This window comes from Thunnus thynnus, chromosome 14 (genome assembly GCF_963924715.1).
Source record: "Thunnus thynnus chromosome 14, fThuThy2.1, whole genome shotgun sequence".
Taxonomy (NCBI): domain Eukaryota; kingdom Metazoa; phylum Chordata; class Actinopteri; order Scombriformes; family Scombridae; genus Thunnus; species Thunnus thynnus.
Window position 1 is genome coordinate 28,599,483 of NC_089530.1, and position 26,923 is coordinate 28,626,405.

The 26,923-nt window shown below is 40.2% G+C and overlaps 1 protein-coding gene across 1 annotated transcript in view; it reads left to right on the plus strand.

Annotated features, from left to right (window-relative positions):
* LOC137197421 (echinoderm microtubule-associated protein-like 6) overlaps positions 1-26,923 on the plus strand; it is a 97,151-nt gene that overhangs the window by 16,467 nt on the left and 53,761 nt on the right. The window contains exons 2-6 of the mRNA XM_067610822.1: positions 14,572-14,731; positions 19,969-20,067; positions 20,154-20,222; positions 20,867-21,052; positions 21,243-21,378. Of these exons, the coding sequence (XP_067466923.1) occupies positions 14,572-14,731; positions 19,969-20,067; positions 20,154-20,222; positions 20,867-21,052; positions 21,243-21,378 (650 nt within the window). The remainder of the gene's footprint in view (positions 1-14,571; positions 14,732-19,968; positions 20,068-20,153; positions 20,223-20,866; positions 21,053-21,242; positions 21,379-26,923) is intronic.

Consider the following 26,923-nt stretch of genomic DNA (forward strand, 5'->3'; position numbering starts at 1 on the left):
TGAGGGTCAGCTGGAGTTGAAGTCTCTAATGGTTCATATTTTCCACCAGTAATGATCACTTTTCATCTTGATAGAACGAAACAGATCTCATCAGAGTTTACTTCCTGTTTATTTTCCAACTTACATTTATTCTCATAAGAATTATAAAAGCTACTGCAACATATTTTTCTAGAAACATAGTGAGGAAATGTTAATTAAGGTGTTTGGCAAGTTATACTTGGTCCTTTTCAGTTAAGGCTTCTTTACCACTGAATATCTGAGAGTTTTAAACATTTTAAATCTAGTTTGAAAATACGTCTGAACTTGGACAGTGAGACCTGCAGATGTTGTCCAGCATTAATGCACCACATCTGGTTGGAAATGTCTTGAAATGATGAATTGTTTGTTGAGATTATTGATCGGGGAATAGTTATTGTTATTCTGTATTTTTTATTCTTTGTTGTTTTTTTTTCTTTCCTGGTTGTAATACTGATGTTTTTACTGTGTCGCTTTGCAAAGTGTTTTAATTCACCACAGCTGACTGTTAGCTAGGGATGTGCCCAAATACAAAAACATTATTCTGCAAAGCACAAATAGTGGGTTTTATATGAATGTTTGTTTCATACAAATATTTTGAAAGTTATTTGTTGGGGGTGTTCCCCAGAGATAAAGCTGAGCTACTGACACAAGCAAAGTGCTCCCAAGAGACTCTCCATAAGCTGTTGTTCCTCTTCTCCTTTCCACAAAGTTAAGTTGTAAAAAATAGGCAATAAATGAAAAGTGCAAAGCAATAATTGCCTTTGAAGTTCCTCCCTACACATTACACGCTGTGCTGTCTCTGTGTTATGGGTGTATAAATAGGTAGAGGTCTGTCTGCAAGGAGGTGATGAGTAAAGTGTTAGCTCAGTAATCAGCGCAGTCGTCTATGATCGAGGAGACTGAAGTTCAAGACTCGGTGTGGGGACCTCCTTCATAACTTAGTTTATTCATGAACATTTATTGTAACACTTTAATTTTCTAAAATTAAAAGTGTCATAAAAACAAAAACAGGATTTTTAAGCCTCTTTCCACTTTTATTCGAATACAAATACAAATAATTTTGCTGCCTCAACAAATACAAATACAAATACTGAGATCTCTGCACATCCCTACTGTCAGCATTTACTTCACCAACATGTGCATCACTGGTGACCTCCGCCCAGGGACTACAGATGGAAATGAGCTTTTAGCTGCTAACTGCTGTAGTAACTACAGTATTAGCAAAGTTTTTTATGCTTCTGCACTGACAGCACTTGTCTAAACAGGTTAGGGATAAATCATGGTCCTGGTTTAATACAGTGTTAACATGTTAAGTGAAATTACGATCTTTCACTAACACACTAAGCACTGATTTAATTGTCTAAACCTGAGAACATACAGGACTCAAATGTAGCTTCATTCATTAGAAAAAAATGTAGCAGTGAACATAATCCAGGCAGCGATTACATTTGCAGACGCAACATATTCAGGAAAACAATTTATTTGCATATAAATGTAATTTCTAGCAGACAGGATTGTTTGTGCGGATGTCTCCTCTCCAGCTTAGAGCACATACTTGGTTGCTGTTTGTGTTTCCAGGTGCGGAGAGTTTAATATCTGTTGGTGTTGACATACAGGTTACCCAGGAGACACAATGCAGTGGAAACAGACACACACACACACGTACACACATAAACAGCTCACATACAGACACACAGTAACACAGAGCTGCTCAGTGATTATTAACATTTTCACTGGTTTTCACATTAAAGGACAGTTTCAGGTTTTTTCAAGTCTGTCTTATTACAACACTGACATGCTGTAATAATTCCTACTCTCCTTCCTGTCCCTGAACCAGAAGAAATGTGGGACAAAATCAGCCCTCGTTCCAAAGTTCAGCTGAAGCTAATATTGCTAAATTGAGTCGGTATCTTCCAAAGCTAAAGTCTGTTTAGAAACAAGTCCCTCCTTTTGTTTCCTTGGAATATTCTTCTCCGAGCTGCGGCGGACGGATACGTTCTAGTAGTCGCTTGTTACACAACTCACTCCTTCCAGGATCTCTCAAAAGGAAATCTCTGGAATGTTAATTAGTTTCTTAGTTTTCTTTATGAACAACCAGACACCAGACAAACACAGACACAAACTAAACTATATATATTCCAGGTCTTAGTGGGTGCAGAGGTCTGGAGGACAGCTGGAGATCAGCTCTGAGATGTCACACACGCACCAAAACACTCAAAACACAGAGGTGGAGCAAGTTAAAATATTTGTGTGTGCAAAAATACTCCAGCTATCAAATCTGCAAAGACAGTATTGAAGGCTTGATAACGTCAACAAACTAACACATGAATATCAGAATGTATCCCTCAAACCACAGCTCAGGAAACAAAAAGAGGGAACAGACTGTAAATTTGGACTGATTTAACTAACTCAGACTGCTGAAGCCTCATTTTAGCTTCAGGTAAACTCTTGAACACATATTTGCACAGAACGACGGCTGATTTTGTCCCTCAGTTCTGACAGTGTAGTCTTGTTCTGAGAGAATATCTGCAGGGTCAGTATGACGCTTCCTTATTACATTAAGACTTTAAATCACAAATAACATCCATTTACATTACTGCTCAGTGTTGCCAGCTATTTTCGGTGGAAAAGTCACTATGTCGTGAGATGCCAGCATGTTTCTTCAGTCAACAGCCCTGCTCCCCCCCCCCCGTGATATAAATCAAGTTATAGATGTTACTGCCGGTTGAAGGAGTGTTGGACTTCATGCATCCATTAACACACAGAGCGGGCAGGCTGTCAGTGAGACCTGCAGGCTCGTCACCATCAACACACCACAACACCAACCAGTTCAGCCAGAACTGCTGATACAGAGCTGAGGCCCACCACCGGCGGGGACACCGAAGGGGCCCTGAGTGTGTGTGTGTGTGTGTGTGTGTGTGTGTCCCTGAAGGTGGAGAGTCCTCTGAAGCGTAGTGTAGCTCATTTCCCTCTCGCTAGTGGAACAGGCTCTGCTATATGGCTAAACTGATGAAATAGGGAGCTAGCGTTACAGTTGTTAGCGCTGTTAGCGGGCTCGGCTCGCAGCCAGAGAGGAGGCTGAGCGCTCAGTGATGCGTTCACTGTCAGCAGAGCCACGCTGCAGGCTGTCGATTCAGGCTGAAGGATGTTGTGTGAACTGAAGTTAAGTTTGCAGCGGCTGTGGAGTATGGGATTAAATTTGTGTCGTAATAACTGAGTGAAAATCTCCCAAGAAACAAACAAAAATAATCACATTGAAAGTGAATAAAAACAAATTGAAACATTTTTTCATTCAAAGTATTTTTTATATTTCTTAAAGGACCAGTGTGTAGGATTTAGTGGCATCTAGTGGTGAAGTTGCAGATTGCAACCAACTGAATCCCCTCTAGAGCGTGTGTTTGGTTTGTCCGTTCTAGGCTACTGTAGAAACATGGCGGTGCAACATGGCGGGCTCCTTGGAAGAGGACCTGCTCTATAGATATAAAGGGCTCATTGTAAAGTAACGAAAACACAATGATTCTTATTTTCAGGTGATTATATACTAATTAAAACATACTTATGAATACTATACTCCATTTCTGCTGAGCCTGGGGTCATGGGGGTCGAGTCTGAGTTGATCCCAAGATGGACTCCAGTGCTCCAATCTGGTCAAAGGTCAAAGAGCTGACATACAAATAAAAAAAGTCTACATTACACAAAAATGACACAGCTGTGATTTCATATTAATATTAATGATGCAATTTGCAATTTTATTGGATTTTTGGTGATTCTGATTTTCTTCATTAGAATTAAAGAAGATTTTTTCACTCACGCTAAAGAACTTCCATACCAGCGATGATGTGTGTGTGGCTGTAGTGTCTGTGTCGCAGCTGCTGCTGTGTGCGTGACGTGAACCGTAGTGTGGCTACGTGAAAATCTGATCAGAAAACAATCGGGTATATATTACTTCCTTATCAGTTAACAAGTTTGAGTCTGAATGCAGTCAATGCTCGAGTCCAGGTCCGAGTCGAGTCACGAGTCCTGAAAATCAGGACTCTAGTCGGACTCGAGTACTACAACACTGGCACGGGCTTCATCTCTCAGTTTTCTCTTCTTCCGTTTTTCAGCACCAGATTCATGTTGCCTCATTCAAAAACAGCTTGATAAAGCAGCTAATATGGAAAACCTCAGACGAGAGGCAGGTAGTAGGTTACAAACCAACCGAAGCAAACTCTGAAGCGAACAGATGAGGGCTTTGAGGGTTGTACCATTTTGACGTGATATTTTTATCAACCTTAATTTTTGGGGCCCCCGCCTGGTACTTGAGGTCCCATGCGCTCTGCGTATCTGCGTATGCGGAACAGCAGCACTGCTACTAAATTCTACACACTGCACCTTTAAAACACGTCTAGACGGGATCTTTAATGTTTGACAATCCTTCAGTTAAAGCAGAAAGCAGCACACAGAAGCTTTTCTATGCACTGCTTCTCCTTTTCCACAGATTATTCTGAGGTTTTAGATAATGTAACAAACATCCAATTAGAGCTGCGACGAATAATCAGTTAGTTGATCGACAGAAAATTAACTTTTCTAATTTTCTAATAATCTTTTAAGCTATTTCTTTAAGCTAAAAATGCTAAACATTAATAGGTTCCAGCTTCCAAAATGTGAATACTTTCTGGTTTTCACTTTTCTGTGATAATAAACTAATTATATTTGGAAAAAAAAGATTCTCAGCAAAAACAGAGATGCATTGAACTTGTAATTAGATGATTTCTCGGCCTTTTGACTCTTAAGATCCTTGTTTAATATCTCGTGAAGACCTGGAGGAAATATTTTATTCCTAGAAGCATCGGTTAATCCACGTACTTGTTTCTTTTCTCTTCTTTTCATGGGAGAAGCTTGTTAATAGCAGCAGTGAGTAGCACAAGCCTGGTGGCTGTGTGGATTCACAGCTCAGTGGTCTTCATTAAGATGATGACTAAGAAATTATCTGTCCAGCATCCCACCGACAATCTGCCCCGCAGTCATGAATGTTCCCACGATCTGTTGGCACTCAAACACACTGGAACGCACACTTTTCCTACACACAGATTTACTCACACACACACACACACACACACACACACAAACCCCTCAGGGTGTTATGTCACTCTTCAGTGTAATCTGAAAGGTCTGGAAACTGAATATAAGCTACTTATTGTAAGGAGAGAGAGAAAGAGTGAACTCCTTATCGTGCCTTTAAAAAGAAGAGAAGATGTAGACTTTATTTTAGGAAAATGTTCTTTCCTCAGAGGCAGTTATTAGGCTTCTTATCCATTTCTCTCTCTGCTGCCGCTGCTGTAATATTTCCACAGGAGTTTCCTCAACATGGCAGCTTCAATCGAGGATTTCTTCTTCTTCCTCGCTGCCAGAAAACATGACGATCTCCTGTTCGATGTGTTTGTTTCTAATCTAGATTATATTTCCCCTCAAAGCCATAATCAGATTCACTACTGCTGAAACTCTTATTAATCATAGTTTTACACTTTATGTTTTTATAATGAGTTTATTTCACTGACAAAATACTTTATATTTTAAAAGGCATGAACCAACAAGTACTGAAACCAGTCAGTGACTCCTAAAAACTTTTGTTTATCTGTTTCTGTCGAACTGCTGACGAACGCACAGCAGCGTTTGTACATCTGTCCCAGAGGTGTAGACTTGAGTCAGAAGGACTTTTTACATTACATTACATTACATTTCATTTAGCAGACGCTTTTATCCAAAGCAACGTACATATGAGACTGATACAACACAAGCAAGGATCTAGTCAGGAGACAACAACACCAGTAAGTGCCATAAAGCTTAAGTTTGGGCACGATAGGACGTAGATGCCAACAGTCGGTGCAACAAGTCAATGATTAGAGTGCATAGAAGTATGTTTTTTTTTTTTTGTTGACGCGTTCTGGATCATCTGCAGAGGTTTAAGTGTACATGCGGGGAGGCCTGCATGTCGATACGTAATATAACGAGAGCCTGAACCAGGAGTTGTGCTGCATGCTCAGACAGGAAGGGTCTGATCTTCCTGATGTTGTACAGGGTGAATCGACATGATCGAGCGACTGAGGCCACGTGAACCTTAAAGGTTAGTTGGTCATCAATCATGACACCCAGATTTCAGGCAGACTTTGTGGGCGTGAGTTGGGTTGATTCGAGCTGGATGCTGATGTTTTGTTGTGTGGAAGGACTGGCTGGTATGACAAGGAGCTCGGTCTTAGAGAGGTTAAGATGAAGGTGGCGTTCTTTCATCCATGCTGATATATCGGCAAGGCATGAAGAGATCCTAGCGGAGACTGAGTGGTCTTCTGGTGGGAATGACAGGAAGAACCGTGAGTCAGAAGGACTGGGATAGACGTGGGCCTGACTTGGTCTCAGCTATGTATTAACACGGCTTTCAAAGAAAAAATGTTCAAATGGTGAAAGAGTTGAACTACAATTTAGTAATTAGTGACCCAACTTGCTCTGGTAGACTATGAGACTCGTCTTAAACTGACCTTAAATGATTTGATCCTTGACTCGGACCAGTATTGAACGACTTTAACTTGTCTCGGATGAATTAAACTCGACTCGGACTTGTTTTGAAAACTTCTGTCTCAACTTGGAATCGTCTTGACTGACTTGAGACTTGACCTGAGCTCACCTCGAATGACTTGAACTTGACTTGGACTCGTTTAGAGGACTTTAGACTCAACCTGGACTTGTCTAATGACGTGAGACTTCACTTGGTCTTAATGTATCTGTAATTACTTCAAACTTATTTGTAATGACTTGAGGATGGCCTTGAACTTGTCTCAAATGACTTGACTTGGGCCTGTATTGAATGACTTGAGACTCGGTTTGAACTTGTCTCAGGTAACCAGAGACTCGACTTAGATTTGTCTTGAACGACTTAAGACTTGACTTTTACTTGTCACAAATGGACTGAGACTCGCCTTGAATGATTTGAACTTGACTTGGACTTGACTTGAATGACTCGGGCTTCCTGATATTTAATTTTGGACATGTTTAGAGGACTTTAGACTCAACCTGGACTTGTCTAATGACTTGAGACTTCACTTGGACTTAATGTATCTGTAATTACTTCAGACTTATTTGTAATGACTTGAGGATGGCCTTGAACTTGTCTCAAATTACTCGACTTGTCTTGAACGACTTAAGACTTAACTTTGACTTGTCACACATAGATTGAGACTTGCCTTGAATAACTCGGGCTTCATGATACTTAATTTGTCTCGAATGATTTAAGACTTGAACTTGTTTATAATAATTTAAGATTTTAATATTTTGAATTTGTGGAACTTCCTGTTTAACTTCTCCTGGTTCTACTTTCAGTAACATAACTAATGATATGTCAAATGTTTGTTTCTGCTTTTTGAAAATGTGTCGGTTGATGTTTTATGTGTGTTGTGATATTTCGACAGGGGAAAACAAGCGATTGTTGTGTTGTACACACACACATACACACACACACACACAGAGGAGGAGTTCCTCTGGTCTATTTAAAGAAGCTGCCCTGATTTCACCACCTGCTTTAAATAAAACACACCTACACTGATTTTATTCTAAGCTGTTTCTGACATTCATGAAGCCGCCTGCAAGACAGAATAAACCTCATGAACTAAAGTAGCGTGAAGCAGTGAGGAGGTCAGAGGTCACAGGATGTTGCTCCTGTGACTCCGGACTGATAACAGAAGATAGACAAGTCAATCAGAAAGGAAAGTAAAAGTTAAAAAGACAGCAGTGGAGATTTTTAAGCACAAACAGGAAGGAGATACGAGACCTGACACACACACACACACACACACACACAGCGCTAGTTAATTTATTATTCATATAGCATTTATAATATTCATCGGAGGATGTGTGCTCATTCCAGTTTAATTGGCACTATTAAACTGTGTGTGTCTGCGTGTGTATGTGTGTGTGTTCATTACCAATTAATTGGTATGATGAATGTTTCCCAGATTGCCTGCCTACAGTCACATCTCCCCGTTGGCAGCTGCAGCCTCTCGGTGCGTCGCTGCTCTTAGACGGAGCTTTGATCTGCAGGAGGAAGACGCCGCTGCTCGCTGCTTTCTACGCCTCTAACAGACGATTTGTCACTTTGCTCTGTAAACTGAGAACTGAAGGTTTGACTAATCTGTCAGATCAGCCAATGCATCACGCTGTAATTTAGGAATATCAGTTACATTTTAGGTGAAAACTCAGTTTATGATGTCATGATAAGGAAATGTGCCCAACATAGTCTCTCCCATAATGTTTACAGACCATAAACTGTATATAGTGGTGGTGTGATGTCACCTGTTGGTTTCACTGGAGCCAGTTTGAAGCTTCTGGTTGGTGCCATCTTTTCTGTTTGGAGCCAGAACCTTCTAAATAAGGACTGCATGTTGTTGCTTTTCACGCTCTGGAAACACACCCCGCTACCTCGGACCCAAGCTAACGCTAGCTTACTGGGAACACTGAGCGCTCTAATGTTAGCTACTTTAGCTAAATCGTGCTAACAGGGCAGATATCGTAAACAAGTAACATTAAAGTTCGTGAAATATTGCAACAATAGTCTGACTCAGTGTGAGTCTTGGAGCACAGCTGTTGATCACCCACACAGCAGACACCAAAGCTACTTCAAATCTCATTAACGGAGCAATAATGTCCAAAATGACCACCAGCACACTTATTAGAGGGTCTGAATTTAGAGATTGAGACCAGAATGACTTGTTGAAAACAATGATTGACTCTGTATTTCTAGAGAGAAGTTGAGGCTTTTTGAATAAGAGTCAGTTGGAGCAGCTAGTGGCTGTCAGTGGAACTTAAAGCTGCATCAAGACCATAGACTGTACGTAAATATGGACGACGCGTCGCCACTTCCTACCGGCCATCTTGCTTGTGTGATGTCATTTGGAGCCAGAGTCTGCGCAGTAGAGTCGGGCGGCGGGATGACGGCCCGTGGAACACGCCCCCTCAGCCGTCCCCCTGCTTGGCGGAGGTTTGAGAGCGGCTGTCACCGCTGTCAATCATGACGTCACACCCCCTTTCTATATCGTCAAATAACTAGAGCACTTAGACAAACATCAGCATGATAAGAAGTACCTGAAATGACAGCAACCATCTTTGAGAAAAATGTATTTGATGTGTACTTTTGATTTTATTTATTTTGTTTGGTTCATGTCCCATCTGCTAACATGGAGGGGGCGGGACTTATGACCTATACCGCAGCCAGCCACCAGGGGGGCGATCCAGATGTTTTGACTTCACTTCATGACGTCCATCTTTATATACAGTCTCTGCCTGACTGTTACAGACACAACCTTGGTCTGTCACATTCAAGTTCCTCTGTTTCATCTCTAAATATCACAGAGCTGCAACAATCAGTTGTTTAATTACCAACTATTAAATTAATCGCCAACTATTTTGATAACCGATTAATCGTCTAAAGCTGTTCTTTAAGGATAAAAAAAGCCCAAATTCTCTGATTTTGCTTCTCAAATGTGAATATTTTCTTGTTTGTATGACAACAAACTGAATATCTTTGGGTTGCGGACAAAACAAGACATTTGAGGACGTCATCTTGTGCTTTGGGAGACATTATCGGCATGTCTCACCATTTTCTGATATTTTATAGACCAAACAACTAATTGATTTATCCGAAAATAGATAAAAAAAATAAAATTTCATAATTTCAGTGGCCACATACCTCAACGGCAAAAAAATGAATTCCTTGGAATAGTAATTAATGAGAACTTGAGCTGAGAGAACGCATTGATTATGTCAATAAAAAGTAAACAAATCTATTGGTATAATTAGGAAATTAAGCTATTTTGTAGACAAACAGTTATTAGTTTTGACCTCGATCTTTTCCCGACCTTGACGAAGTAGTTTCAGCTGCATAAATGTGACCAAAGCTTAAATATAGATGTTGCAGATCAGAAAACAAACAGTTGCAGAGGATGTGTTTTGTCGTTTAGGAAAAGGTTCTTCTAAAGGAATAAAGACAACATGAAACCTTTGCAAGCATTTAAAACGTGTGTAATTTTCTCTGAAATTGTGATAAATACAAGGTTTTTGATTTAAATCCACCTCACAAAACACTTTAAAGAACCGCTCAGCAACTACTAACATACCCACATAATTAATATTTAACTAGTTATCTAACGATGTCTTTGTGTTTACTGGATCACCAACAAATTACACACACACACATACACACACACACACACACACACACACACACAGAGCAGTCTATTATTAGCAGCTAGTGAAATCAGTGCAGCTTCTATAAATAGCCAAGAGGGACTTCACTAGTGTGTGTGTGTGTGTTTGTTTGTGTTTGTTTGTGTGAGGAAGAGAGAGAGAGAGAGAAAGAGAGAGAGAGACCTGGCTGGTGTTGTTTCAACAAAACAGATGGCGGTTTGTCCCAAGGACATGGACGGAGATGAGAGGAGAGGAAGCAGGAGGGGAGGAGGAAAGTGGGAAGTAAAGGCAGGCAGATTGAAAACGAGAGCATTTAAAATGAAGTAAAAAGAGGAAAAAAAAAGAGGCGACAAGAAATGTAGAGAAAAAGAAGAAGAAAAAAGGATGAGCTGCAGGAGGAGGAAGAGGAAGGAGGAAGGAGGAGAATGGATTTATATGCAAACGATGGGGATGATCAGAAAAAGGAGGAAATCAGACTGACTTCAAGAGGAAATAACTTGTTTTACTTCTTTGAAAAACTTCAGTTTTAGATGTTATTTGGTTTTTTTTTTTTTTTTAAATCTCTCATCTTTTATTCCTTTAATGTACTGTAGGTTTTTTTTGTGTCTTTATGCAACTGAATGAACTAAAACCAAACTAAGCAGCAGCTAAATCCAATCATGATGGAGAATAGAAACCCAGTTAAAATCCTGCTAAATCTAACCAGCAATAACCATCAACTCAGCTTTTTACTTGGGTTGAATTTGGTGGTTAAGGTTCCTTTAAATCACATATTAAATGATGAACATTGAAACCTGTTTTTCTTGCTGTAATCATTCCCCCTGTTCATACTGACCATTAGAAGATCCCTTCATAATGACCTTAAAATGGAAGTGATGGAGGACAAAATCCACAGTCCTCCTTCTGTGCAAAAATGTATTTCAAAGTTTATCTGAAGCTAATATGAAGCTTCAGCGTCCAAATGAGTCAAATCAAGTAGATATCTTTCAACGTTACAGTCTTTTTAGTGCCAAAGTTCCTCTTTTTGTTACTATACTTCCACTGCAGCTCAACAGGGAAACACTGTCCGAGGAAACACAAAGAGGGAATTTGATGCTAAAAAGACTGTAAATGTGTCAGATATCCACTTGATATGACTAACTCAGACTGCTGAAGCTGAATAGAAGCTTCACAGAGACTTTTAAATGACTGTGTAGACACGCTGTGGATTTTATCCTCCATCACTTACACTGAAAGCACATTTGAAGGATCTTTTATTATCCAGTATGAACAGGAGGAATGATTATGATTGATGTAGAAATAAAACAAAAGCATCACAGAAACAGTTCAGTGTGAATAAAATCAAATACATGAACAATAAGACATGAAGACACCGTGTGTGACAAGCAGCAGAGAGGTGTGTTCAGGTGTGTGTGTGTGTGTGTGTGAGTGTTTAGTGATGTTTGACCTTGACTCTACAGTTGTCGTGCTCCAATCTCAAGCTCCCGTGCCCTTGGCGATGTTGTTGTCATGGCAACCGCGGCAGCTAGCAGGCTCATTGGCTGGCAGGTTGAGGAGGAGAGACGATGTTGAAGGGTGTGTGTGTGTGTGTGTGTGTGTGTGTGTGTGTGTGTGTGTGTGTGTGTGTGTGTGTGTGCACATGCAGGGATCAATGAGCCTTTGTGGCTGACACACCTGTTCTATTTCTGTCTTAATCTTCCTTTATTCTTTATAAACACTCTCTTCCTGTTCTGTGTACATTCCTGTCAGCTGTAATTACACCGACCTGTCCTGACTCCACACACACACACACACACACACACACACACACACACAGAGTAAAGAGTATAAAGTAAACGATTAATCGTTTGGTCAATAAAACACCAGAAAATGCTCACAACATCCTGTAGTCTGAGTTGACGTCCTCAAATCCTTTTGGTTTTGTCCAAAACCAAAATATTAAATTTCCAGTCATGTAAAATAATGAAAAGCAATAAAAACTCAAATCTGAGATTAAACCAACAAATGTTGCCGATTAATTTCCTGTCGAATGATTGATTGTTGCAGTTCTGATGTCAGAGCCTCACTGGAGTAACAGAGAGAAAAGTCAAGGTCACACACACACACACACACACACACACACACACACTTCAAGCATCAGGGATCATTACACCATCAACAGAGCAGAGAGGAGACTGTGTGTGTGTGTGTGTGTGTGTGTGTGTTGATAATGATGCCATTGAGCTGTGTGTGTATTTATAGTGCTCCCTTTGTAAAGGAGAACACACAGTGACCCTCTGAAAGGCAGAGAGAAGACAGGTCTATAAAATGTGTATTTTAAACCTGCATTATCTGATTTTTTTTTATCAACTAATTATCTCCAGAAACAAATATTGAACACACCGCTGACATCATCACCTTTTTAAAGTTGATAGCTCTGTATCAGAGAGCGGGGGATTAGTGGAAAAACTCTGAGATTGTTCAGGGAAACTCTGGTGTTTTCAGTTCCAGACAGAGAGCTAACTTAAACTCTGGGTCAGTTACCGTGGTAACCGACTCTGTGATGCTAACCTGCTCGCTCTAAGGTTTTGTGTCTGTCTCCTGTCTCTTACAGAGCCAGACACACTGTTTCATTTCCTTGTTCATTCAGTCCGTATCGAAGCACATTCATCCTCGAACCTCTGCACATCCTCCTGTTATAACACTGAGACTCTGTCGGCTTGTTACAGCAGCTCCTGCATCCATCTTTATTGCACATAATGCGTAATCTCTGATTGTATGTTAATATTTCCGAGTGAGCAGGATCACGCTGTGAAGCCGAGATACAAACAGACGTCTAAACATTTAAAAATCTGCTGTATTTTAACCTCGACCGCCTTTTTCAAGTGCAAATCAGCAAACGCATTATTCCCGGATCAGACTGTGAGCTTACAGTCACGTCTCTGTGTCTTTGATCTCTGCATGTTTTAAATCTTTAACTGTGTTTTTTCATCTTGGGCTGCTGCCTCCTGTGGTTTGTCCCTCCACGTCAGATTAAAGCTGAACAAATGTATTTAAAATGTAATGTAGCTGCAGCCTTATACACAGTCAGACTCCACTTTATCATCATTAAGGAAATGTGAGTTTGATAAACGATGAATTAATGGACAACACTCAATGAAACTGTGTTGTGTTAACTTATTGACACTTTTCCCGCTTTGACTCAGGCTCTTAAAATAGAAATGTGCATCGTCCGCATACACATACATTAATATCTCTACATACACTGGATTCAGATGGAGGCTCTGCCTTTTATTTACTTGTTGCCAAACAGTTGCTTATTTCCACATCCAGCAGTTACGGAGCAACATTATCATTCATGTGGAGTCGTGTTTCTGTCCACCTGGTGAATGTAAGTCCAATATTCACTCTCTTTTAGCTCTGTTTTTGCTCTCTACCAACTCCTGAGGGAAATATCTGGCTCTTTAGCTGCTAAATGCTCCACTATGTTCACCAGCTAGTCTACAGCTAACTGTGTCTGTTTGGTGCTGAGCAGGTAGTGGACAGTGGCTTTTTACAGTTTTTCCTCTGAAAACAGCTGCCTGCTGCAGCCCAAAAAGATGCTGAGAGAGCACTGAGAGTGAACCAAAACAGTAAAGACAGATAAACAATGAGCTGAAACTCACTATAAAGCTCCGTAAAGCCGAGAGGAGCTGCAGAGTCTCTGATAATTCTCTGTAGGTTCATGACTATGAACTACTCACAACACATTAAACACTGTTATATATCATTACAGCCTCTTTAAGCAGCCGGACAGATAAGTTAACTCCACTACAGACAGTGGAGTTATAAAAAACATCGATTACAGCTGCTTCAAAGGGATGAGCATCATTTTTCAGCTTTTGTGTTTTTGTCTCATATATTTACAGATAACATGTTTCATCCTCCATAAGTTAACAGGCACGAAAAAAAAACACAGTTAAAAAGATATTTTTTATCATCTGACTTCCTGTCAAAGCGTTCCCTCTTTATTTCTGTCACAGTGCAGCGCTGCTCTGATGGATTCATACACTTTTCTAACGTTCAACCTCCTGATGAGCAGGTGACCTTCATCAGGCTGAAACCTGAGATTTACTACAAGTTAAGAGAGTTTGTTGAATCTGAATTGCACAAACAAACTTCACAGAAAAAAGTCAGAGGCTTGATGTACAGTATGTGTGTGTTGACATATATGTGTACATCTCATTTTTTATTGTATGTTATTATGATTTTTTGCAGATGGACAAATGTTAAATATGTTTATTTTTTCATCTTCTCTTCATCTTTCCTTCTTTTCTCCTCCTGTTTTTATCTCTCACCCCCTCCCTCCTCCTCCCCCCTCAGCCTGGCGTTGCACCCGGAGCGCTCCCTGGTGGCGACGGGTCAGGTGGGGAAGGATCCTTACGTGTGTGTGTGGGACTCCTTCACCGCCCAGACCGTCTCGCTGCTCCGTGACGGACACACACACGGCATCGCCTGCCTCGCCTTCAGCGCTGACGGACAGGTAACATACACACACGCACACACACAGCATCCCCTGCCTCGCTGATACTTGTGCATCAACCTAAAGGTCATAGATACATAGTGCACACACACACACACACACACACACACACACACACACACACACACACACACACGTGATGTGCATGATTAATGATGCACAGTCTGACTCAGCCAGCAGACCTGTGTGGTTGTGTGTGTCCAACAGATGGTTTTTGTCATTAACGGATACTCGTGCATCAACCTCAAGGTCAAAGATGAGTAATGCCTGCACACACACACACACACACACACACACACACACAGTAGAGTTGAACTACAGTACAATGGAAACAGAGATGATGATTGTTATTAATCACAATCAAAGGTTCCACACATCTTCAACACCACAGCCTCCTTTAGACTGTGCAACAACAACGATCATGTGAGTTTATTACATGTCACGCTGTACGAGACGCCTAAACTCTGCACTGCACGATATCAGTTTGTCAGATTGTGAGACGAACGTGCGGTGAATCGTAGCGCTACCGATAGATGAGAGCAGAGACGTCATCAGATCTTCATCCATCTAAACTTCTTTTACATTTGTGTCATTTCCCTTAAACTTTATTCAAAAAACTGCACCTACATAATGTCACATCGGTCAGTGTATTCTGCATCATTTCAAGTCGTTTTCTGATTGGCTGGTGTTGTAGACGAGGGTCATAGCAGCAGTCACACTGTGAGAATTTGGTCTTAAATTTCTGACTGTGTCAGAGTTTTGCCTCAGGCTGCCTTTGGTCTCGAAAAGCTCCAAATCATCCGTCGCTGGGATGAGTCTCACAGTGAGATCAGGAGCAACGGTTCGGATCTAAGACCCAACATTTCACCACATTTCTCCCACGATTGTCAACTTTCATCTCAGACGGCCTCAAAATCACACAGCGTAACGAGGACTTAAGGAAAAATCAAAGGCAGAAGTCACATTTTCACTTTATGACATCTGACTCAATTTAGTTTCAGTTTGAGTTTATTTGCAGAGGAAGAAATCTAACAGAGGAAGAGGAAGGGAGAGGAAAGGTTGGCTTATTGATTACCTCTGTCTAAATGATATGTATCTTTTTTTCTTTTATATAGACAGAAAAAATGTACCCAACGTTGCATTTGTACTTACAGCCTTGGAGGAAATCTATGTCTTTATGTCTCTGAGACTGAAAACGTGATGCTGTTATTAGTCTTTGCAGCCGTTTCTAAACAAACTAACGTGACCAAACTCTTCATGATGAAGGTCACCCAGTGCAGCGGTGTGACTCATTTACATGTTTTTAAAAGTTTTTTGGACAACGACGACACAGAGGAATAAGATATATCAGGCTGTAGATACACACACACACAATACTTTTTAGTAGATCATTGTTGGTTTGGATCCAAACATGAGATTTCAAGAGATATTAAGAAAAATATAGAAAACCACATTTACCACATAAATCACCACATTTAAGATTTGCATCATCTTCTTTTTAAACATAAACTTAGATTAGACGCCTACATTGCCAAAGCAGTACAGAAAATTATAAACATTGACAGATAGAAAAAAAATTATACAATAATACGTAAATATAAACAATAATATTAAATACAATATAATAAAAGGCATTTTTACAGATGTAATCACACAGAAACATTTACTTGTTTCTCTCAGATTTTGACAATATTTTTTGCAATATTTTGCAGCTTTTACTGCACATTGACTTTTCTCCCCACATAGATCATGGAGGTGGATAAATTCAGGATATATATGATTTATTTTTTACTGTGTCACTGTGTATTGCTGGTGTATGATATTGTGTTGTACAAATAAACTTGAAATATTTGATCCTATCTGATCCTCCTCCCACTGACTCTCCACTGTGACTCGGTTCGTCTGCTGCGAACGTCACCAAACAAACTCTTTGAGTCACGGCGAGTTCATTTAGTTTATACATCTGACGGCGGTGTGACAGACTTTGTGAACACGCCAAACTCAACATCATTAGGAGGGTTCAGGCAGACAGAGTGTAAATCTTTTATTTCCATTCCGGTTTCCACTGATCACTTAAAAACTTTTACCCTCCATCTCTTTGGTTTCCTCACAAACATGTCAGCCAACCTGAAACACAGCTCCGAGTACCGTCAGAGACCCAACATATAAAATGATTCTGGCTGTGAGTGGGCGGCGCTCTGCGTAAATGAACAGTTTTTTTTCTGAGTCTCTCAGTGCTTCAGTCTGTTCAGTGAGCAGTTAGAGTGTCGGTCTGGAGGCGGATCGCTGTTTTCTTTGAAACACTTTCTTATTCTCACCTCAGAAAACCTCAAGGCCTCAGAAAAACAACAAAGCATCGCCTGCTGATGTAGAGCTGCAGTATCACTGAACGACATGTGGAATATTCAACTCACCAACTTATGTTATAATGAGAAAAGTTAGTTTTAATGAGTCCACTTTATGAAATAACAAGAATGTTTTGCAATATAACAAGATAAAGTGGTATATTCTTATTACAAGAAATGTTTATTGTTAAAATGGAATAATTTTAAGTACCGTATTTCCTCTAATAGTGGCCGGGGCCTTTATTTACCTCAACTGCAGAGGGTATCAGGTCTTTATTGGAAGCAGGCTTATATTAGAGAGAGGCCTTTATTCCTAATTCCCTCTGTTTGACAAGTATGTTTGCTCATATTTTAGTAAGAAGCATCCCTGTTTTCTGATCTGCTTCTGATCATGCTATTAATAAAATTAGAAGCCTTCATTACCCGACTTTTATTGTGAAACATTACACAAACATTTCAATATAACTTGTGTGAAGTATGACCGGTCAAGTACGGGAGGGGAAATTAATATCCAGTTAACAGCACAGTCAAATATCAAATATCGATCAGCTGTCTCTCTAACGTTAGCTCCAAGCTAACTTTCTTCCTCCCACCTCCAGCTAGCTTGTACATTAATACAAACCACAGTCACATTAGAACAGGCACCAAGAGGAGCGGGGCGCACATTTCTTTTCATTTGATCACGTTAAAAGTAAAGTTAGGCTTTGCTGTCGGTTTCCCAACTCGATTTAAAAAAAGACGAGAGAAAAAGAGGGAGAGAGGGAGTGAATGAAGAGATGGAGCTGGTAAGAAAGCAGTGAATCAGATCAATAAAAAAAATATCTAATTGTTTCAGAGCGGTTACTTTTTAGAGCACAAATAAACACACCCACACCCCCCCCCCCGCACACTACCGCACAACCCTGCAGCGGTGTGCAACAACACCTGATTTGGTCTGAATACGGCCTCAAATCATCCTTGTTTTTTCCCTCCCCGGCCTGTATTTGTCGCAGGCCTTTATTTGTTTGTGTCGACCAAACCCCCGGCCATTTAATTGAATACCGGCCACTATTAGAGAAAATACGGTACGTCGTTAATACGCTGCTGTAAAGCTTCAATAAGGTTATGAGCTCATCTTTATGTCAGTATTTGAAGAACAGTCACATCCCAGAAATTAGGAACAGAAACATTTAAAGCTGCTGTGAAAACACTTCAAACATTATCCGGTAAACCAGATTTAAAATGACTGAGCTAAAAAAACAACAAAAAAACAGCTGGAACTCAAAAACAAAAATTAACAGACTTTTCTTTTCTTTGGCTGTGATTTTTTAGTGAAATCTGATAAATAAAGTTAATCCTCCTATTGCCCAACTGTTGAATATTTACATTTTATTGATTATTTGTTCTTAGTATTCAGGAACCTGTGTTTAGTATTGTCATATTTCTTCTTAATGGACTGTGAAAATATCAGACACAATGGGAATAAGTCCAGGACTTTATCAAAATATGCCCAGAAACAAAATCACACTGAGTTGAGAAGTGACTCTGTAATTTATCTTTACTGTTGTGTCGGCAGTTTTTTGCTTCTGGCCGAAGACTTAACAGCTCCTGAGTAAATCAGAGTAAACGCACGATCAATAAAATAATCATAAATCCAATTTAATAATAAATCAAAAGCTCAGACTTTGGGTGAAGATGATTTATTATTAAGTTGGACCACAGAGTCTGAATATGTTTTTTATTACTGTGTGTTTACTGCTTTAGTGCTGCTGCTGCTGCTGCTCCTCATCAGAGGAAACGTTTCTGAAACGTTTACAATCAGCTTCTTAAGTTCATGTGCTCAACATTTATTCCATATGGTCTTATGTTTTGATAATCAAATCATCATTTTAGTGTTTTTTAAGGAAAATTAGCAGGTTTCAGCTTCTCAGATTTGAAGCTTTTATGTGTCATACATGATAGAAAACTGAATATCTTTTTGGATTTTGGATTGTTTATCAGACAAAACAAGACATTTGAAGACCTCCATTTTGAAGAGCTCTAAGGAATTATAACAGACAACTTTAATTATAATATGCAGATTAATGGATAATGAGTATAATCCTGAGTGGCAGCCTTAAAGTCTAATTTATTTAATACTGAACACTTTGCAGGCTCTTTATTTGGTTAAGTTCAGGTAAAACACACACACTGATCCATCCTGACTCTTATTCTGAATGAGATTTCCTCAAACGAGGCGACTGGGCCCGGCTGTGTAACTCATTCATGAAAAGATGATTCCCTCGGAGTCTCCACAAAACCATTATTATACCAGTCTGGGTCAAAGCTGAAGCTACACAGTCTGACACAATTAGTGGGTCACCTAATATAGTGTAGAGTCCGGGACTGGAATCAAAATTATCATCTGAAAAACATTCATGGACTGTCCTCCAGTAACTCTAAAGTCCATTTTCCCTTGAAAAGTCAATGCTGACTTGAATCTTTCCCAGAACTGAACTTTTTTTATCGGCCTAAACCCGACCTCAGGGAGGGATTTCCAGCCTCAAAGTCCTGCACGCCATACATCCCACCATCTTCTCTGCTGGAAGAAGTATTCAAATCCTTTATTTAGAGTAAAAGTACAAATACTGTCATCTAGAAATACTCCGTTACAAGTAAAAGTCCTGAATTCAAGTAATATCAACAAAGTATAAGTACTCATTATGCAGACTGGCTTCTTTTAGAGTGTTATATTATTATAGTAAATTATATAGTTTGTTTTTATCACTAATATGGACATAATCTACATAATCATCTACAGTGTGTGTGTATGAGAGGAAATCACAGGTAGTTTCCCCTGAAAACACACTTTATCTGTTTATGTTTGTCTTTCCTCTGAAATTATAACTCTCTCTCTCTCTCTCTCCTCTGTAGCGGTTAGCCTCGGTCGGCCTGGATGCCAAGAACACAGTGTGTATCTGGGAGTGGAAGAGAGGGAAGATCCTGGCTACAGCCACCGGACACTCAGACAGGGTGAGAGAGAGAGAGTGTGTGTGTGTGTGTGTTATACAGCCTGTGTATATATATGTGTGTGTGTCACCGTCTCTTCTGTCCTCTAGATCTTCGATATCTGCTGGGATTCGTTTCAACAGAACCGTCTGGTGAGCTGCGGAGTCAAACACATCAAGGTAAAACACTTTTAAGCCCTTTTCAAACACAGAATATGTAACATCGATGGCTTATTTATCTATATGGTAAAGTGTCTTTTCGTCATTCGTGTTATTTATTCAGACATGACGGGACGTTATTGGAGCAGAGAGTCAGAGAGAGTTGTTCTCTTTCAGGCTGCATCACTGATGGATTTTAAAACTTAAAACTTAAAACTAAAATACTACAAGAATCTCCTCAACAGCTTCAGACTGTCTCTTTCACAGCGTTTCAGTGTTTATTTAACTGATTTTATTTTCTTTGTGCATCAGAAATGAAGACAGATAATAAACACTAAGTCTAACTGAGCCTTTTTTTGTTTCCTACAGCTACATTTCTGCTCTGTTAATCACTTGTCCTGTGTTCTCCTTTGAGAAAATATCAGAAACCAAAAGAAATATATATTATAAATTCTTTGATCTCATGATGTTGCCTCCTAGTTTTACATTATTTCAATTAAATACTGATCCATCATCCGCTAACGTAGCTGGAGATTTCTCTGCATGTTCGACCTTGTGCTGCTTTGTGACGTTTAAATCAAAATGACTTGAGACGTGCGACCGACATGTTAAACTGTCATCAGGTTAATGTAAAGGGTTCATGTCTGTCTCTTCTCCGTCTGTAGTTCTGGTCTCTGTGTGGTAACGCTCTCACTCCAAAGAGGGGGATTTTCGGGAAGACGGGCGACCTGCAGACCATCCTGTGTGTGGCGTCGGCTAAAGATGACATCACATACTCCGGGGCGCTCAACGGGGACATTTACGTCTGGAAGGGACTCAACCTGATAAAAACGGTTCAGGCCGCTCACGGGGTGAGTCTCCTCCTCACACCTGCACACACGAGAGAGAGAGAGAGAGAGAGAGAGAGCTGCAGCAGCAACAGGAAGTAGAAATGCTTTCAAGGTGAGTTAACCCGTCTCCTCTGTGTGTGTGTGTGTGTGTGTGTGTGTGTGTGTGTGTGTGTGTGTGTGTGTGTGTGTGTGTGTATGTGTGTGTGTGCAGGCTGGTATCTTCAGCATGTATTCCTGTGAGGAGGGTTTTGCCACAGGAGGCAGAGACGGCTGCATCCGACTGTGGGACTTCGACTTCAAACCCATCACCAAGATCGACCTGCGGGAGGCCGAGCAGGGATACAAAGGTACGCTGCAGATCAGACTTTCAATTCTTTGTTCCTCTTTTCTTCTTCGCCTGCGGTTTTTGGCTTTTAGGGCTTCCTTGAGGTGTTTGTGCTCCTTCTTTTTGGCCTCTGTGTACTCGTGGGCACATTCTCAACCCGGTGTTGAGAGTCAGAGTTAGTGCTCATGTGTGTGTGGGGTTTTCCTGTATACTTCAATGTGAGGGCTTCTGTCCTCTTCGGTGTGTACTGCTGCACAGTCCAAGAAGGCCAGAGTACTATTTCTGGCATCCTCTCGTACCAGGCTTGTTCTTTCTGGGTTTTTATTTTGACCCACATGCCGGACACATATCTGGACCACGTTTGAAGGAGCTCATGGCTCAAGGTTAAAAGAACTGATGAGATAGAATCTTAAACACACAGTCATTAAGTGCAAAAATGCATTTAAACGTGTATCTGTAACTTATATTCAGCTTCAGCAGTCTGAGTTAGTCATATCAAGTGGATATCTGACACATTTACAGTCTTTTTAGCATCAAATTCCCTCTTTGTGTTTCCTCGGACAGTGTTTCCCTGTTGAGCTGCAGGTGGAAGTTTAGTAACAAAAAGAGGGACTTTGGCACTAAAAAGACTGTAACGTTGAAAGATATCTACTTGATTTGACTCATTGATTTCGCTGCTGAAGCTTCATATTAGCTTCAGATAAACTTTGAAATACATTTTTGCACAGAAAGAGGACTGATTATTGCAAGAATCGATGTTCATTTGGGCTCCTGACTGTTTGTTTTAAGAAAAAAAACCTCATCCTTTAACATTTCTGATCTCTAAATAGCAAGATTAAACAAAATTATAAGCGATGCATAAAGTAAATGATTAATAAAACCATTAATTAAAGCTTCATTAAGGGTGACTTATCAGAAAATGGTACCAAAGGGACAATAAAGTGTGTCAGACAAAGACATGGACTTCACTAATCATCTTTTTTATGTCTTTGAGACCTTTAAACCAGTTAATGAGAGCTCTGGCCTTTCTGTCTCCATGCCCACCATCACACGCTGACTGGCTATTTAAACATCATTAAACCTGGATAAACCCACCAAAGTTAAATATCACTATATATATCTCTTTTCTAAAAGGCAAACTCCTCCTCTTCCTCCCCTCTGACTCCTGAAGAAATGGATAAAGAGAAGAGAAAAGGTCATTTTGAAATCTAAGACTCCTTTGTCATTTGAAGGTCTTGCTGCTCCAAAGCTTGAATCATTTTCGCTCCTTCTCATTTCCTTCTGCAGATATTTAAAGAGAAGTTTGACAGACGATCTTCTGTCTTTATTTAGAGATAAGAATTTATCTTTTCTTCTTTCTCTTTCCCGGAGGTGTGAGGAGAAGTTTTTAACGAGTAGAGGAGACGTGCAGAAGTTTGTCATCTTCTGTCTTGAGTAGGAGACGGGAACTGACCTGATTTTGGGAAAAAACCCAGAGGTGTTGCTGAATGTTTGAACCCTTCTCCTCCTTTTCATTTGTAAATACTGCTCCCCACCAGGAGGAAGAGATGAATTCCCTTTAGGAGAAGCTCAGGGGTGAGTCATTAAGCCCCCCTGACCTCCTTTTTACGCTTCCCCTCTGAAGATTTCCGAGGAGAAAGTTAGAAAAGGTTTTGTCATCTCCGCTCCGCAGTCGGAGCTGGAAATGGCCTCGTTTTTGGAGAAGTTGGAGGTTAAAGGCTTTCGAGGAAGGTTAAATTTTAATGAGGTTAAAGGACAGGAAAGGTTGAACCTTGTTTTTTTTCCTTTCTGAAGGTAAGAATGATAGATTGTATGAAACAGAAGGTGTGTGCTATATTTTTAGTCATGATGGTTATATGTGGGGGGAATTTCACCCTTGGAAATGATTAAATTGGGAGTTAACCACAAGCAAATGAGCAAGACACAGGTTCGATAATAGATTCCACTTGCGCAGAGGTCGTGTTCAATTAAAAATAATTTATTAGACAAAATATGAGAAAAAGAAACAAAAAAAAAAGGTAATTAGCTAAAAAATGTCAGCCCCCAGGGCGTAACCCAAGAATTAGTGGCACAGGAAGGCGAACCAAAAAAGGGGTTGAAGACAGGGCTGGGGCTTACCAAGGCAGCAGGGATCAAACCAAGGCAAAGAAAAACCACCTGTGACACAACAAACCAGCAAAAAAAAATGGGGGTGCGAAGGAATCCCACCAGTGGGGGAGTGGACTGACTGCTGCCTGGGTCCCCAGCACCTGTCAAATAAAAGAAAAGAAGATTAATATACAGCAAACAACAACAGGGTACAAAAGCCCTGGTGGTGACAACAAAATGCAACACAATTACATAAGCCCCAAATTAATATTTACAGAATAATGAAACACCAAAATAACCCAAATTGTTTTAATTCTTAAAACAAATCAAAGAAGGAAATAACTAAGTAAGGGGAATAATTATGTCTGTAAAACAAAATACACACAAACAATAAGAAAACGACCTATTTAAGAAGGATTCCAAGCTGCAAGACATCAGCTGTGAAGCACAATAGCTGAAACAGCAATAACTGAGACAATACCGAAGCAGCAGCTGTGTTTAGGGGTTGGTGGGAGAAGAACACAGTGGGAGAAGTTGGTCTTCACCTTTCCTTTGCAAGGGAAACGAGAAGCGACCACGCCGAGCCCCCGAGCGGGTCAAGCAGTCCCTCCACACCGACAGCCAGCCTTGAATGACAGCGAAGCACGTTGGCAGCAAGCAATCAAGCCAAAATGCCCACACTGCTCCGCCACGCCAGGCTGCAGCCACCACACATATGGATGGAAATGTCTGGTCAGTTGGTCGGTCCATCACTTTGGTCCAGACTGAAATATCTCAACATCTGTTGGATGGATTGCCAAGAAATTTGGTTCAGATATTTGTTGTGCTCAGAGGATGAATCTCAGTGATTTTGGTGATGTTCTGACTTTTCATCTAGTGCCACCATCCTGTTAAATATCTCAACATTTACTGAACGTATTGGCACAAAATTTGGTGCAATCACTCATGGTGCCCAGAGGATGAATCCTAATGACTTTGGTTGCCATCATGAGGTTCATATTTGGAGTTTTTAAAGAAATGTCTCAAAAACTATTGAATGTATTGTCATGAAATGTGTTTTAGACATTTATGTTCCTCTCAAGACTTTGGTGATCCTTTTACTTTCGATTTAGCGCTTTGGTTTATGATCAAATACCTACAAAACTGACATTCTCATCAGCTCATTCACTCGTTCACTTCTCCCTAAATATGGTATCAGCACAAATATATGATGACTCCCCCTTTTCCAACAGCTGTTTTGGGGAAAAAGACTTTCTGAAGATACAATCACAACTCATCCTGAGATAATAATAATTATGTTATTAAATCAGTTATGTGAGAAGAGATTCCTCATCCTTGTAAAAGTGAAATACTTCCATTAAATCAGACTCTCTCCTGTCAGACTCTTGGAAACAGTCAAATTCATTTTATTTGACAGTTTGTTTTTGTCTGTTTGAGCTCCTCGTCGTCTGTGACAGCAGTAATTCTTTGCCGTTTGACAGACGATTCGGACTCGGTTCTGTTTCTGCAGTAAAGATGTCTGAAGACGCTTTGGACTCGTTTTCAACTCATCATGAATTTATTTCCTCTGCGGCAAAAAAAAACAAAAAACACCATTACACAATCCTTCAGAAACTCCTGAAGGTTAAACTGAGTACAACAAACACCTTTAATGCTGACTGACTGTAACAGACTGGAATAAACCACAGCAACATTAATAAATGTCATGTCCTGAATAGAATACTGTCTTATATTTGGGCTGATAATGGGTGTGGTATATTTACTGTTGGTGGGGTGATTGAGTTGAAGCTAATATATTTAAAGAGGAACCAGATCTGGAAGTACTGGAAGTGTTTTCACATAATTTTGTTGTGTCTTTCCAGTTTTGTAATATCGTCTTCTTGGCTGTGGTCAGTGTGATTAGTAGGAGAGGTTTGAGGTCTTCCAGCGATCCCACGGTGGGACATAAGGGAATATTCAGGTGGAGAGCCTCATGTAGGTTTTGGACAACCCCCCAGTTTTTGTCTTATATGCCGGCCAATACAGTGACAGACAGACATTTCGGACACTCGGTAATCATCATCCAGTTAGAAACCACAAACCGAGCCCAAAGTCTTGATGTAGTCGGACTCAGAGCTGAATTTTAATAGCCACATTAAGACAGATTTCCTTTTGGGTCGTTTATAAGTGATTTGTTGATGTCAAGTTTTTCTGTCTGGCGCTTTCTTGCTGCTATTAACACTGCTGGAAAAAAAAAAAAAACTTCCTCAATTATTTCCAATTTGCGTCATAAACTCTTCTGGTATCAGGTTGCTTTGGCTGGTGAAGCTCCAGGGAGGAGGTTCTAACAAAGTTACAGGAAACATCACACGCTGAGTCATGCCATCAGCGGCAGCAGACGCTGTAATTGGCGAGTGCTGCGCGGCTGAACGGCTCCGCTAATTAAGTTTTAGAAGCTGGTGGTGGAAGAGTTTGACGGTGAGGTTGGGAGGCTACAGAGTAAAAATAAAACACAATCTCTGCTCCTGTTCTCTCACATCGTTTATCAGCAAGTGTGTGTGTCTTGAGGAAAAAAAAAAAAGTTTAACACTCTGCTTGCAGTGAGCCAGGCTGTCATAGTTATACATGAATCTTACATCTTCTAACTGTAATAATAAACTAGTTTGTGAAATAATTGTGAATAGAAAAACTTGTTATGTTGAGGTCAAGAGATCACAAAGCAATATGGAAGTTTTTTTGTGACTGTAAGGTCATAATTTATCGATCATATGGAAACAAGCTTATGTGAAGATCACAAAAACGGTACCAGTCAAACCTGTACATACTGTTTCATTCAAACTGGCCCATTTTGACATTTAAAAACAACACAATAGATCATGTCAGTCACCCAAAAATGACATATAGTTGTGTTTGAGTGATGCCATCTAGTGGTCGTAGTAATTACTGCAGGCAGGATGTCAAATGTTACGCCGACGACACCAGAAACTACAAAACTGTATTGATTGTGCGGTTTGATAGAAAAAGAGTGTATGTGGTTTTTATTATAGAGAAATGTGAGCAGTGTTGATTGATGGTTTCCACTAGTGGTATGCCCGAATACAAATACCTTATTCGGCATATTTTTTTTTACGAATATTTGTTTCATACAAATATTTCAAAAATTATTTGTTTTCAGGAAGAAAAATAAACTATGTCAAATACCAGAGTGCAGGTCGGTTACATCGCTATCTCAGTGTCTCTCCTCTACTCCGTTGTGACGTCTATCAGTAGGTCTCAGTGAGGGGAGTCACATCCACCTGCTACATGACGCACATTTCCTAATTTGGACATCAAACCGAGAGTTGGGAGTGTTCCCCAGAGATAAAGCTGAACTACTGACACACACTTCATGAACATGAATTTTCTAAAATTAAAAGCGTAATAAAAACAAAAACAGGATTTTTAAGCCTCTGTCCACTCTTATTTGAATACAAATACAAATAATTTTGATGCCTCAACAA